At 40.5% G+C, this 15,639-nt stretch overlaps 1 protein-coding gene across 1 annotated transcript in view; it reads left to right on the top strand.

Moving 5' to 3' along the window:
* SLC4A9 (solute carrier family 4 member 9) overlaps positions 1–15,639 on the top strand; it is a 369,779-nt gene that overhangs the window by 125,007 nt on the left and 229,133 nt on the right. The window contains exons 8-9 of the mRNA XM_069199298.1: positions 836–952; positions 5,421–5,595. Coding sequence (XP_069055399.1) covers positions 836–952; positions 5,421–5,595 — 292 coding nt within the window. The remainder of the gene's footprint in view (positions 1–835; positions 953–5,420; positions 5,596–15,639) is intronic.

The following is a 15,639-nucleotide window of genomic DNA, read 5'->3' as shown; positions in this document are numbered from 1 at the left end:
TTTAATTTGCGTGTGAAGCTGGCTTTTGTATTTAGCCTTGACATATTTAAAAATGTTTTGCCCTTTATAGAAAGCCTCAAATCAAAACAAGCATTTTCAATGCAACGGGTCTCGCATTTGCTCGAGTTAGAGCTATTAGCGTCGTAAACTCCTAACCGGACTTTTCTTGCCACACAAATTACAAGAAACAAAACACAGCGCGATCACGCTATGTAAAATGCAGCATGATCGCACTGAAACTGAAAACTGAAAAACCGAGTGCGATTGCGCTATGTAATCCCCAGTGTGATCTCGCTGCGTGGAAAATAAAAATATAAAGTAGTCTGGAAACCATGCAGAAAACATCGAGCCTCGAATGGTTTCAGTAGTTTACTGGTGCTGTGTAGGTGGGCTAAACACCGGAAAAGGTATGGCGTATGCATGCCTTTCACAAATGAAAACAAGCAGATTTTAAAAGGCAAGCCCACGAACCAATGAAGGTGACTGAAGTTATATGGGCGTGGTTAGAAGCTCAAAGAGAGATTACAGCATGGGACGGAGCACTTTGCGCTCGCCCCTAAAAATGCATATTTTTAAAAATGTATGGTGGAAGCATAATAATATTTTGCATCTGCAAAAAATGTTTGTTATAGTATGTGCCAAGAACAACATAGATCATGTACTGCATGGTCGTCCAATGTTAAACATTGCATTAAGTAGCTTCTTTCTCAAGTTGCTAATAGTGTATTGATTAATCAGCAGGTTTTCAGCAAATCATGTCTTTGTCATGTAACACGATATTGTACAAAAATAAATGTCTTTCAAGAAATTCTAAGATGCAGTTTCATTGTCATAGGAAATGGATGTTGGACCGTGAATCTAAAGCTCATTGCAATGGAAACACACATCATCCCGACGAAAGACTACCCCATGGCCAACAGCATGTCAGTGAAGAACTCAAGCGGACTGGAAGGTGATTAATGCTGGTTTTTCACACACACAAATGTGGATGCGGGGGAAATGCAGGCTTCGAGCAGCTGGGATGTGATAAAGATAAGACACGCGTAAGGAGAGTGATTAGGGCTGAGATATGAGCTTCTTAATTAACTGAGTGTCAGCTTTGAAGCAAAGTAGAAGCAAAGTTCAACAGGTTCATTGAGATTGAGATCGAGTCACAAAAGGCAAGGAGTATACCAATAACGCTCCCTTCGTGCTGGAAACATCAACACACAGCTCTAAATGAACAGAATCCACCTCCTCTTCATATTGTACCCCGCCTCATATCAAACCTAGATATTACTTCATCACAGCTCACACTACTGCTTCATTACCCACAACATCCTAATAGCATCACCCTAATAAAAAACGCATCCCATTGTTTAAGACCTCCCATACATGCCTTAACATAAGATAACACTCCATGCCGCACTGCAGTGCAACACAGGATGCAACACCACAAATCACTGCAGCATGTCAGCCCAGTACATAATTCAAAACATACAAGAACAACTCATACCATATAACACCACTCTGCCACATGACTTCGAATCTTACAACACCAACTAAGGCCACACCACTTGTCGCTATGCAGGAAATAGCCACATCAAAGGAGCTGACATCATTTGGCACAATATAATAGCACATTGTTTCATGTCATTCCACACTTTACAACATCACACAAACTATCACCTCATTCTGCTTTAGCACAATCCTCCACATTCTGTTGCACAATAACACATCTAACAATGCCTAAATGTGTGATGACTATAGACATATATTATAACAAGACTTTAACATACCCCTACACCATAGTAAACGAAGTAACACCATATGTTATCATACCCATAAGACCCCCCCATACCACATTGTGTTGGAACATACCACAGTACAAAAAACGTGATGCCTAATTCAGCCACCATTTCACACCATATCACATTACTCCACACAATGCCACACTGTACAATGTCATATAACAAGGCTCCATAGCACATCGCACTGCACCAAATATATCACTCAATACCCTATGTTACCACATCACATAGTTCCATTAAAGCACATATTATAATTTCGAATGCGTCCCCCAGACTGATATCTGGTATTCGGATATTTGACAGCATCGCCACTCAACTTGGAAACTTTATTGTCTCCCTATATAAAAGAGATGCTGGTTTTAAGTCCCTCTGCTTTTGCCACAAGGCTTTCTATCCAGCGTGTCATACCACCTATTTCTTATATGTTCAAAAAACACAACCCTTCTAGATTGTTTAATTTTGCCTCTGCCTATTTTATAACTGTACCTAAATTCCGGAGGAGAAGATTGAGAGGATGTGCTTTTTCTGTGATCATAGCACAGGCGTAGAATAAACTGTATATTGAGTTACACACTGAATTCAATACCTTAAAGTTCATATGTCTCTAAACACATACCTTTTCATTCAGTATTATTATCAGACACTTAACAGCCGCAATTCATCTGTAGGATAATATGTATTTGGCTCGCAAATTTAGATGCCTTAACTTGACACCAGGACACCTTTGGGTAATTGTGTGCTCTACAATTTAAAAAATAAATAAATAAAATATCTGAATAGAAATTTCAAAAATACAACGGGCCACCTTTATCAGAAGCAGCGAATCTCTGGTTCTTTTGCCACACTATATTGCCTATTCTGCCAAAAGAACCACAATGAGGGAAAATAAGGGATAGGGGTGAGAGATACCGAAACAAAGCCAATAGCCACATGGATCTGGGTGAAGAGATTAACCATGAGGCTGACGCATTGGTCCTTATCAAGAGTACCCTTGTAATAAGCACAATTATCAACCACAGTTCCTTATTAGTGGATACAGTTCATGTCAACCAGATGCAGGCCACAGAGTGTGTGTTTAAGATTCTTTGATGCGCTTGTGCATTTAATGTGAACCACAGCAGGAGGGAGTCAAATGTACTGTTTTAAGTTGTCTATGTTCCATGGTTCCCATGTATTTCCATCAGACGTTAACCACTGCCTGTAGTCAAAATCTGTGCTTAGAGGATGTGTACAGTGAACATAAAACACAAAGAAAAGCAAAAAAATGATGGATTATACGCTTGTATTCATCTCAGCCTCTGGAGCTTATTCCATACCATAGTTTTTTTTGTTCGCTGTGCCACTACAATCAAGTGACCAATCAGGCGCAGCTTGAGTCCCATGGCATTGTGAATTCTGAGATCCAAGTCTGGGCACACCCATCTCGCAGAGAAAAACAACAATGGGTGGATGGAATGCTTGAAATAATCTCTGCCTGAGATGAATCCTGTAGCTTGCTGCACCTCACTCCTAGGCCCATCATGTCCAAATCACTCGTCACGGGGACAAGCATTTTAGGTTGTAAAGTTTCTTTTGGAGTGGAGCCACGGCTGGTTTTCATATGTTTGGTCGCTGTCTGTAGTGGCATGCTGAGCAAAAATAGTAGGCTGAAATGTGGCCCTGAGTAATTACCAGAGGTTAAGATGGACACAGGCATGTCAGCCATCACTTTTTGTTCTTCTTCGTGAGTAATCATAATTTGGATGGATATGTTCTGATGTGAGTCACAAAGCTTAAGTGCGCAACAGTTGACGTTGTACCTAACTAATAGGAAAAAACTTGTCTTTGGTGGCTTGTTTTCTCCTGTAAAAGCGACATGGTCTTGCAGTTCAAACTGCACTGTCAATTTACCCAAGACTCCAAGTTTGTTTTGAATATTCTTGATTCTTCTCTGTAGTGGCACACTTTGCAGATAAAATAGACTGGGATGCAACCCAGAGGCAGTACCAATAGAAGAGATTAATTCAAGCATCATCTCTGAACTAAGAGTAAATCTCACTAGTGCACTTATATGTGGAGCACTGATTGTTGCCAAAAAGTACATTTTTAGCTCTTTATTTAGTTATCATCTTAGAATCTTATGCTTTCAAAAGAATTGCCACCACAGGTTCTCATAAAATAAGAGTCAACTCCACCATGGTACATCTTCCCACATCTCACATTTTCTAAGTACATGTCGTATTTTGAGCTACCAATCAAAAGAGAAAAGAAGAACGATAAATAACAAACTTGACCCAAAAATAAATTACAATTTAGGAATGTAATAGAACTCGGGAGAGAATATACTTCAAGCTAAAAAAGATATGACTCAGTTGTTACAGTGTAAGGTCAAAGCCACATATAGCATAAGACGTGTAAGTATGTCCTTGAATTTGCACAAAAAAAAATGCAATCTTCTGCAGCATAATTTGCCAAAATACACCTTGTGAGAGAAAGTATTCCAAATCACAGCATACTTAGCACTTATTTAACAAGTTACGCTTGAGCCGTGTGCCCAAACTAGTCAGCTATGTGCCAATCTTAGTGCTTTTGTTCTTTTCTTTCGATAAGTTCCTCATATTTGTGCTGGTGTTCACAAATTCAATACAACAGATATGTATTAATACATTTTACTACAATTTCAAAGAACAGCAATATGTTTAACATACAAATCAGCCAGCATTAGGTATGTAAACCATTAAACATCCGTAAAGGCACACCATAAATAATATAAAATGCATTCTCAAATTATACCTGCTAGCATTGAATGTGAAAGTTAGAGTAGGGAGAGGAAACACATACAAACACACACACACAACATTTAAGCAGCCTTAATCAAACAAATCATGAGATTAGGATTTACCTTTCTGGATTCTTCCCGAAATTGGCTCCTATTATAAAACAATTTTAACCTCACAAAGGCTCAGAAGATTCTTAACTGTGGTTGGTTTGTGAAACAAAAATTCTGGCGTAAAGTCAGACTGGCTACTAAATTTGTTATTTTAGAGCCGTGGCCCAATCAAATCTAAAGGAATAATGAAAGGGAAAGAAGTTTTCTGGGCCTCACTCTACAAAACCTATAAATAATACCTCCAAGCTTCCAAGCTTTGCAAAGACTTCAAAATAGAACAAAGTCGTCTATTGGAAATTTGACGGTCAGAAATCTCCCGACAGTTTGATCTAGATGGTAATCTTGGGTAGCAGTGCATGTCACATAGGCAACCAAACAATACTTACACAAAACAGCCTCACGGAAACCAGTTGCATTGAGTGTCATAGGACTCTTTTCAAAGTTTGCGGGACACACGTTTTGTCACTTTGATCATCATCACAGTTTAAGGTGGCGATTTAGATGGTAAAATTGTGAGTGTATTGTTTATTGTATTAAATTTCGAATAGTTTGAGTACATTCTGCAATCAAGTAACTGATTTAAATACTATACAGAATCCAGAATCCCTTGCAATTCTTAAGTAGTCTCAGATGTAAATGATATGCATGTCTACCTTTGGAACCAAGCCAAAGTCCTGTGTACAAAAATATATTAATGTTCTAAAGAGGCAATTTTATTTTAAGGCACCTTCTCCGCGTGCTGTGTTTGTTTTTGAATGCAGACTATTTGGTGGACTGATACAAGATATCAGAAGAAAAGCCCCTTGGTACTGGAGTGACTTCTATGATGCTTTGCATCTTCAATGTCTTGCCGCCATTTTGTTTATATACCTGGCAACGGTGACGAATGCTATTACCTTTGGCGGTATGTTGGGCGATGCTACCGATAACATGCAGGTAGGTAATGCCAAATATTTGAATACTTTTATGGACCGCAACATTGTTATAGGCAAAAAGCTGCATAATTTACATACAGTTTTTATTTTTTATTTTAATCTTCTAAAATTGAAAGGACAATTTTTTTCATAGCCACACCAATGAGAATGCATGCTACATCAATGTTTCTAACATTAATGTTATAGCATGACATAATATTTTCTTCCGTTAAATGGTGACTACAAGAATGACAACGTGGAATGTAGGTATTTGGCCAATGCTGTGTAGAAATTCGATCAAATATGCTGTACAATATGCTACAACAAGATTTGCTTTTGCCTTCTACGCATCTCCAATATGAATGAATAATTTAGCACGATATATATTCAGCTAGCTGTTTAATGAGGTAATTCAGATTTGCTTATTTTAAATTTCAAAACATTTTTAAAAATCCGATACGGATATGCTGATAATCCATAAACATCTTCCAGTTAGACTGTAGCCAAAGAAAAATTAAAAGTTTTGCCAAAAAAATAAATCAATTCTCGATTTACTTCAGGTTTGGCATTATTAATACTTTAGAGAGGTTTGTAATTTTTGTATTTTCTTTGTATGTTGTCAATCGTTGCGATGTCGTCAATGTAGGAGACAAATGAATCAAGGGCCGATCCGTTTGCAAACAGTGTTGTTGTACTCATGACTGTCAGCAGCCGCCAGGACCTCTGTGTATTTTTTCCATCCCGCCTACAACCTGTGCACACAGTACGCTTGCGTGGCTTGTAGAAAAGTGCTTGTTATGCCCCAAGAAAGGTTGCTGCCATACATGGTCAAATGTAAAACTGTGGCAGGTATGAGTAGAACAACTTATTTGAAATACGAATGTAAGAACTTGTTAAATGATGCGATTGCATCATCGTGTTTTTGTTTTAAGATTTCACATAGTCCAGTGTGTGTATAGTGGGTGTTATCTGTCGCCTTCCGTGGACAATGCCGCCACCTGGTGGGCAAAGGAATATAACCATGTTTTACGTTTATTGGAAACTATAGGATGTCATGGTGACTAGCAGGGGCGTAACGTAGGCCCCTGCAACGCTGCGGTGCATGTAGGGTGACCACCTGGCATTGAGGCAAATTCTGGACAGGACTATAAAATATTCAGGACAAAGGGTCAAAATTCAGGACGAAGGGTCAAAATTCAGGACAACAATTCAAGAACAATGTCAGTTTTACAGACTCCCCCAAGAGAGGCCATGCCTCACTACGTTATCAGTGCATTTTGTGCTCTTTTTTTTTTTTTTTTTAAACATAGCACTATTTATTACTCAATGTGGTCTTTTTGTGATTGCCTCCTGGTATGCTACATTCAGGTTTCACATTACGTCCTTGTTCAGTAGTAAATGAATGCCCTTCAGCACTGTGTCAAGGCCATCACTCGTACCCAAATCTACCCAATCGTTCTTAAAGAGAAAGTAACAACACGATTTGAACATTTAAAAACCCCTGGCAAACAGTTTGGGAAACATTGAGATAATTAACCTTATGCTAGATTAAACAAATCAACTGCCCATGGACTTTCAACCTACATTTTTTTTTAATGAGGCAGGGCCGATGGTGTGGGCGACAGTCTCACACCTAATGTCAGGATGTGAGGTACCCACAACTTGTCTCTCACAGCAATAGAGTATATGCCTGGGACTATACATTTATCTCAGAACTGGGAGCCCGGACTACCAATCAAAGATAACAAACGAGGAGGATGAAATTGAGATCAAATGGGAGGTTGTTGCTAAAATATGGATAAATAAGGAAGAGAAGAACAAGTTGGGACAATTCCTAAAATCAGACAAGATAGGTCCAACAAGACTATCGAAGGTATTGGGTACCTGGGGAGTTGTCTCTGCAGACAGGAGAGAAACAGAAGAGGCACTGTCAAGTGGTTGAAGAAGCAGCACCTACCCATCTTGGAAAACTCTTCTGGTGCAATGGTCTGCTGTTCGGGCTTGTAAAGGGTGAGCAGTGGCCACACCCCTTGCAAGGTTGTGCAAGGCAATTGCCTGCTTTGTCCATGTATTAAAATGGTTTTTGAATTCAGCAAAAGCAAAACTTGAGATCTGAGTTACCCCTAAGTTTAAAGTACACATAGAATCTTCAAAATATTTGGGATGTAAACTGCACAAACAAAATGTAAAAATGTTAAAATGTCATTAGTGTTTCTTTAACATATGGCACTGTTTTTCCCCTTTATATACAATTAGACCTCAGATTGAACTGGGAACCAGTTACCTTTTGATATCTAGTGATTAATATCTACCATTCTCCCACTGATTTGCAGGATGGCAATCTCAGCAGAGCGTCACTGTCCCTCCAAGCCCAGTTTGCTTTTTGGTCTTCTCTTCTGCTTTCTGTAGTGGGCCACGTGGCACTAGTGAAGATGGTGTGCTACCCCAATTATAGTATTATTTTGCAAACCTTCCTCTGATCGTCCTTCTTTCCTTCTTCAGACATGCCACACATCTGATTTGGTCGCTGGGGCGCCGTCGGGTAGCTCTTTCCACTCTAAAGCTACCCGTGACTGCGGGTGGATTAGGCTTTCTGGACTTAGAATGCTATTATTCAGCTGTGCAGGACCAATGGGTGGCTCGCTGGCCTCCTACCCACCCCGCTGCATGAGATGAGGTTTATCGCTAAAGACCTTTAAGGAGGGCTTACTGCACTGCTCAATGTTTCCTACTAACCATTCTACGGATCACCATCCGGAGTTATCATGCACAGCTCTCTCTTGCCTTGCTAGAACCCGTAAACTCACTGACACAAAGAAACCCTGTGCTCCTGCACTACCTTTGCAAAGCCTTCCCACTTGCACAGGATGGCTGTACTCAGAGCAACTCCAACAGTGGCATGCTGCAGGTGTCTTAAAATTGGGGAATTTGTTTCTGGACAGTGAGCTATTAAATTTCCAAACCCTTGTGGCAGACTACCATCTTCACCCCGTTCAACTCCTTACTTACAACCACCTTAAACAATCATTAAATGCCCTATTTCATGTCTACCACCTAGCACTACCCAGCATGAGGTGTGCAGGAAGCTCTACACAATAGGAACTGGTGACAAACTGATACAATGGGTGTACAGACCTTTCCTGCAACATTAAGACCACTCCAAGTTTTCTCATCATACTAACTAGGTGATTGATGTGGCCAAACCTCTACAAGATACAGACTGGACTAACATTCTGAACTTTCCTCACAAAGTATCACACAGCTGTCACTTTAAATACATTCAGAGAGTTTCCTTGGGAATGCATTCTGCCCATTGCTTGCCATTGGCTCTGTGGTTTGAAACTCACATTTTGTTGCTTTCAATTTGCTGGCTTTATTTGTTTTAGGCTATGCAGCTTCAGTTTATCCCTTCCCTTGCCCAAACCTTATTTACAGTATCCTTCTGAGTGTTCCCTTTCTGTAAACAGGCCTGTAAATCTTGTTCTTATCTCATCACACTTGCTGTGCATTCAGAACAAGGTCAAATGTCAGGCTCTGTTGTCGGTGGGAACTTAGTGTTTACTTTTCTTTCTCTGACTTCAAAGTGAGAGGATTTATGCGACATTCTTGCTGGATACTGGCGTTAGAAAATAGTTTTTTCTATCACATGACAACATGTAAATGAACTTCAGAATATATCAGAATTAGAAGTACAAATGAAGCAGATTTTTGTTAATTCTGAACTGTGCTGGAAACAAATACCTTTATATGATTGAAACAAATCATTGCATTAGGTGATGCAATTTCCACACATCATCGTCTGTGCACTGTATAGCTTTATTTGAAAAACTGTATGTCTGTGCAATGTAATGGTCATTTCAATCAAAAACGTGTTATCTGTAATGACAATGTGTTACCACACCATGCATACTTCACTCCACTCTGTTCTGCACCACTCCACACCACTGCATCCTACTCTGCATCACTCCATTTTACACCACTCCATGCCACTGCACTGTGGATCACTGCACTCTTCTCCACTCTGAACCAATCCACTGTATGCCACTGCATTCTATGCTACTTCACTCTATGCCCCTCTACTCTACCCTGTACCACTCTACTCTATGCCAATGCACTTTACGCCTCTTTACACCACTGCACTCTGTGCCTCTGCATGGTACACCTGTCCAGTCTAGGCAACACCAATCTAGTCCACACAACTCCACTCTATGCCACTCTGCAACACTGCACTATTCGCCACTGCACTCTATGCTAATACACTCTATGCTAGTGCACTTTACCCTGTAACGCTCATCTCTATGCCCCTGCACTCTACATCAATACACTGTACGTCACTCTAATCTAAGCCACAGCACTCTACACCACTTTACGCTATGCCACTCTATGCAATTCCACTCTACCCTGCACCTCTCCACTCTACGCCACCTCACTCTACTGTGAAAAAATCTATTCTACACCACTGCACTCTACGCCACTCTGCCCCACTGCACTCTAAACCACTGCACTCTACTTCAGTGCACTGTACCCCAATGCACTCTAAACAACCGCACTATATGCCACTGCACTCTGACAATCTACTCTGCAACACTGCACTGGCCACCACTATATTCTACACCACTCTACTCTATACTACTGCATTCTGCACCAATACACTCTATTCCACTGCACTCTATACCACTCTACTCTGCATAACTCTGCTCTACTTCACTGCACTTTACAGCACTATACTCTGCTGTGCACTGCACCATGCTACACTACTCCACTCTGCACCACTCTACGCCACTCCAGTCTACTGTGCACTGTATGCCACTGCACCACTCTACACTACTGCACTCTCTGCCACTCTGTTGTATGCCTCTCTACTCTACTGCACTCTATGCCACTCTACTGTGCCCCACGCCACTCCATGCCACTGCACTCTACAACAATGCACTCTAAACAACTGCACTGTACCCCACTGCACTCTACTCTGCACCACTGGGCTCTACGCCACTGCTCCTATGCCACTTTACTCCACTCTACACCACTATGCCACTAATTCTTAGCCATGCTGAACAGCAGCCACTCTGGTGTATAACATGGCTAAAACACATTGGCAAGCCAATAACTCCTGCGTAGACAAGACCAATTGACTTTACCAATGTTTGTTAGTACTATTACGTACCGAGGTCCCTGAAAGAACTGTGAATGTATAAGTTCTTATTTTAAACATGCATTAGACACATCATAATATAGGCTGCTACAAAATGCGCAAATACATTTTGGTTAAATTAAAAAAGGTCCTTCCAAAATAGATTTGAATAATATACAGTTTATACCTAGTACTAACATTTTTTAATATCAGTCCAATAAAATCACATACTTCACAGCTCACCTTGGAACACCCATACAGTACCTCTCTAAAGAAAATATCTTTGTCATCAGAAAGCTTCAAGTGACTCCTTTGATTTAACTCAGGCTTCTGTAGTGCTTTCCTCTTATTTAGTCTCTAAGCACTAACATAACACAACAGAAATGCACTTCTGAGGTCAAAGAAGACTTTTATTGTTATTTTATTCTTCCCCAACCACAATGTTTATGAATGAATGACGAATTAGTAGCTTTCAAGTCCGCGTTAATCAAACAAAATATATCAGTTTGCAATATACACAGCAGGTTATATTTATAAGATATTGAATGCAAAGCAAAACAAATACTTCACCGTGTGGGAACTATTCACAGCTTCATCTTTCTAAGGTCTGCAAGCTGAGGACCCCTGTCAGCCGCGAGAAAGAGAGATTCATCTACCCACACGGGATGCTGGCAGCTGGCGCCAAGCTCCAGCACGAGGTCCGGCAGATTCGAATCTGACTCTCTGCAGCCTGTTACATTCGTTACAAAGGTGTGCCCCCTCCCCTCAGACCTGGGAAACTGAGCAAGCCTTTTGGAGACTGGCCAGGTCTCCAAGACTACTCCTGTTCCCAAGCTCAAGGGAAGAGAAACGACGCCCATGTACTCTCTCTTATCAGGTCTAGTCTACTGTGAGAGCAAAACATCTTGGTTCTCTGGTGCAAAAACACAGCTTGGAAAAATACAGAACTCCACGTTAAAGGCAATGGGCAGCTAACCTAAATAACAAATGCAATGTCATGTTAAAGGCAATAGGCAGCTAACCTAAATATCAAATGCAATGTCTAGTGTCATGTCAAAGCCAATAGGCATCTAAGCTGAATACAAAATACAATGTCTTATATCATGTCAAAGCCCATAGGCAGCTGAGCTGAATACAAAATGCAATGTATAATATCATGTCAAAGCCAAAAGGCAGCGGAGCTGAATACAAAGTGTAATGTATAATATCATGTCAAAGCCAATAGGCAGTTAAGCTGAATACAAAATGTAATATATGATATCATGTCAAAGCCAATAGGCAGAATATCTAATAGCATGTCAAAGTCAATAGGCAGCTAAATTGAATACATCATGTCAAAGTCAATAGGCATGCAATGTCAAAGCCAATAGGCGGCTAGACTGGATACAGCATGTCAAAGCCAATAGGCAGAATACAGAATGTAATGGCTAATGCAATGTCAAAGCCCATAGGCGGCTAAACTGAATACAGAAAGCAATGGCTAATGCCATGTCAAAGCCAATAGGCACAATACAGAATGTAATGACTAATGCAATGTCAAAGCCCATAGGCGGCTAAACTGAACAAAACATACCATGTGCTACTGGTGAACATTGAGCAACTAATATGCGCAGTGGTGAAACACAAAGTCATTGGTCAAAACAAACTTTATCAAATGGCAGGACATTCCGCCCTTTGACCAATGAATTTTTGTTTCACATATCTCATATTTCAAACAAAAAAAACATCAGCACACAAAAAAACATTATGATCAAAGCAATCCCTGTAAAGCAATAGAAGTGAATTAACACATTGATCTCATAACCTTTCACATCAGCTACATCTACATAGAGAAGACTGGGCACATTTTTTTTTTTTTTTTTTTTTTTTTTCTCTGAATGAGTCTCTAATTCAACAGTGTTAGCAATTTGATGTGGCATGAGTTCTACTCATGTAAAGGTGCACGGTCCACCTGAAAGGTTTGCTGGAAGGTAAGCAAAAGTCAGAGTTCCATACGAGAGGGGAAAAAAAAAAAAACACAGCAAACAAGTTGAACTTGAACTGAAGGCGCAGTTTGCGCAAAATGGATCCATGGTGCTGGCACTTTACTCAGCCAGGTTCAGGTTGGGGATTCGGTCCCTTCCCCGACCCCACACGCACACACCGGAAGGGGGACCACACAGCACACTCAGGGACAGTGGCGAAACGTGGTCGGATCTGCAAAAGAAACAAGTATGACTTTTCTTGCAAATAACATTTTTCATTTAAACTGCACCCTTCCTCTTTCTTTCCCTGTTTTATAATCAGCAGGACGTTTTTGGGGCCCTTTGTTATATTTTCTGCAGGTTCTGGAGGGTCACTTGGGGCTTCAGCCCACACATCAGTACTGAGGTTTTTATCTGCTGCGCCACAGCTTCCTTTTTCTTGCACTGTCAGAAGGGCTGGGGCAGACTCATTCTTTACCAAACCTCCATTCACTGCACTTTTGTCAATTTGGGCCATTCTGTCTCCAATTTGTATGAATGAATCAGATTCTTTTCTAGGTATCAGCATAATTTCGATTTTTCCTTGGTAATTTGCAGCAATCACTCTCCCTAAAACCTGATCAATTTGCCATTTCTGTTCTGGTAACTTTCCTCTCCCCAACTGCTCTGTGACTGCTTGCATGACAGATTGCTTTTGTGCGTGCTGCACAGTTTTTATCAAATCTAGGGGAATGTGCATCTCTCTCATCTCTGCCCACCTGTAAGTGGCCTTTTCACATTTCTGGGGCACCCACATAGCCATCCCCACTAAGGCAGAATTCTGGGTGAACACTTCTCTCTCTGCATTTTTCTCATTAACATCAGCAAGGTAATTGAACCAGTTAGGTACAAGCCATGTGGCTAAAACATTATCAAAGAACCAAAAATCAGCATAAAAATGACACATCTCAAGTAGACACACATTATACAACGCTGTTCCTTCTACTGTGCCAGAAAGCAACATTTCAGTCAATGAATCATTAGTAAAACAAACATGCTTTTTATCTTCAGTGGACACGAATTCAAATGGTGCACACAATTTCATCGGTAATTCTTTTATCTGTGGTACTCTAGCCCTGTCTTGCAAGTACCAGATCCATTGTATGATTCTAGCTAGGGGCACTATTTTCTTCCCTTGTTCATGATTTACATGTACATCAGTATTTCCTTCTTGCACTGCGCAGAAACCTAAAGTCTGCATTATTTCATTTGCCAAATCACAAGCGCGCAGCTGCATATTATTTTTCACAGTGACCATATACAAAAGTGTTAGGATTTCACTCAAATGAGGGCTATTCTTTTTCCAAAAATCAAACAAGCTAATGAAAGTCGGCTCTTGCTCTAAAATCTTTCGTTTTACTTGTGCATTTTGCAACGGTAACTCGTAAATCACATTCTGAGCTCTCTCGTCCGTGTTATCAGTTAAGGAATGCACTTTGGCTGCCAAAAACCCTGGCTCACACGGAAACTCAGTGCAGCTCGGAGCTGTCTTAACCCCCTCATTACTGGAATGGGACAAGAAAGATTCTTCATTTTTATAACTTTCAGCATAATTTTGAATTATCGTATCCTGGCTAATTTGCTCACGTAAATTCCTATTTTCATGTTCCAACTTCCTACATTTCTCCTGCATTTCTCTGTAAGCAGATAAAGGTATCCAGACCTTTCTGTCATCATTACTTCCAAAACACACGTTTTCTACATATATACAACGGGAATTATTTCTCAAAACAACATCAGGCATTTTAGCTACACATGCATTTTCTTCTGTAATTCCCCAAACAGAAAACAATTCACAGTTTTTCTTAGCACCATCAGGCAGTTCATCAACACATGTATTCTCAGACATGGTCTGCCGTGCTACTGTGATTCCCCAAACAGAAAACAATTTCTGTAATTCTCCAAACAACAAAAAACAATTACACTTTTAAAGTGTGCACTTAGAAATCTACTAACTCGTCAAACCCCTTCTTAATCACCTCTTAATGACCGGCCCCACTTCTGGTACCAATTGTAGTGCTTTCCTCTTATTTAGTCTCTAAGCACTAACATAACACAACAGAAATGCACTTCTGAGGTCAAAGAAGACTTTTATTGTTATTTTATTCTTCCCCAACCACAATGTTTATGAATGAATGACGAATTAGTAGCTTTCAAGTCCGCGTTAATCAAACAAAATATATCAGTTTGCAATATACACAGCAGGTTATATTTATAAGATATTGAATGCAAAGCAAAACAAATACTTCACCGTGTGGGAACTATTCACAGCTTCATCTTTCTAAGGTCTGCAAGCTGAGGACCCCTGTCAGCCGCGAGAAAGAGAGATTCATCTACCCACACGGGATGCTGGCAGCTGGCGCCAAGCTCCAGCACGAGGTCCGGCAGATTCGAATCTGACTCTCTGCAGCCTGTTACATTCGTTACAAAGGTGTGCCCCCTCCCCTCAGACCTGGGAAACTGAGCAAGCCTTTTGGAGACTGGCCAGGTCTCCAAGACTACTCCTGTTCCCAAGCTCAAGGGAAGAGAAACGACGCCCATGTACTCTCTCTTATCAGGTCTAGTCTACTGTGAGAGCAAAACATCTTGGTTCTCTGGTGCAAAAACACAGCTTGGAAAAATACAGAACTCCACGTTAAAGGCAATGGGCAGCTAACCTAAATATCAAATGCAATGTCATGTTAAAGGCAATAGGCAGCTAACCTAAATATCAAATGCAATGTCTAGTGTCATGTCAAAGCCAATAGGCATCTAAGCTGAATACAAAATACAATGTCTTATATCATGTCAAAGCCCATAGGCAGCTGAGCTGAATACAAAATGCAATGTATAATATCATGTCAAAGCCAAAAGGCAGCGGAGCTGAATACAAAGTGTAATGTATAATATCATGTCAAAGCCAATAGGCAGTTAAGCTGAATACAAAATGTAA

The sequence above is a fragment of the Pleurodeles waltl genome, chromosome 7 (assembly GCF_031143425.1).
Source record: "Pleurodeles waltl isolate 20211129_DDA chromosome 7, aPleWal1.hap1.20221129, whole genome shotgun sequence".
In the NCBI taxonomy this organism is placed as follows: Eukaryota; Metazoa; Chordata; class Amphibia; order Caudata; family Salamandridae; genus Pleurodeles; species Pleurodeles waltl.
The sequence above is the reverse complement of the archived record's forward strand: the minus strand, read 5'-3'. Positions and strand labels throughout refer to the sequence as shown.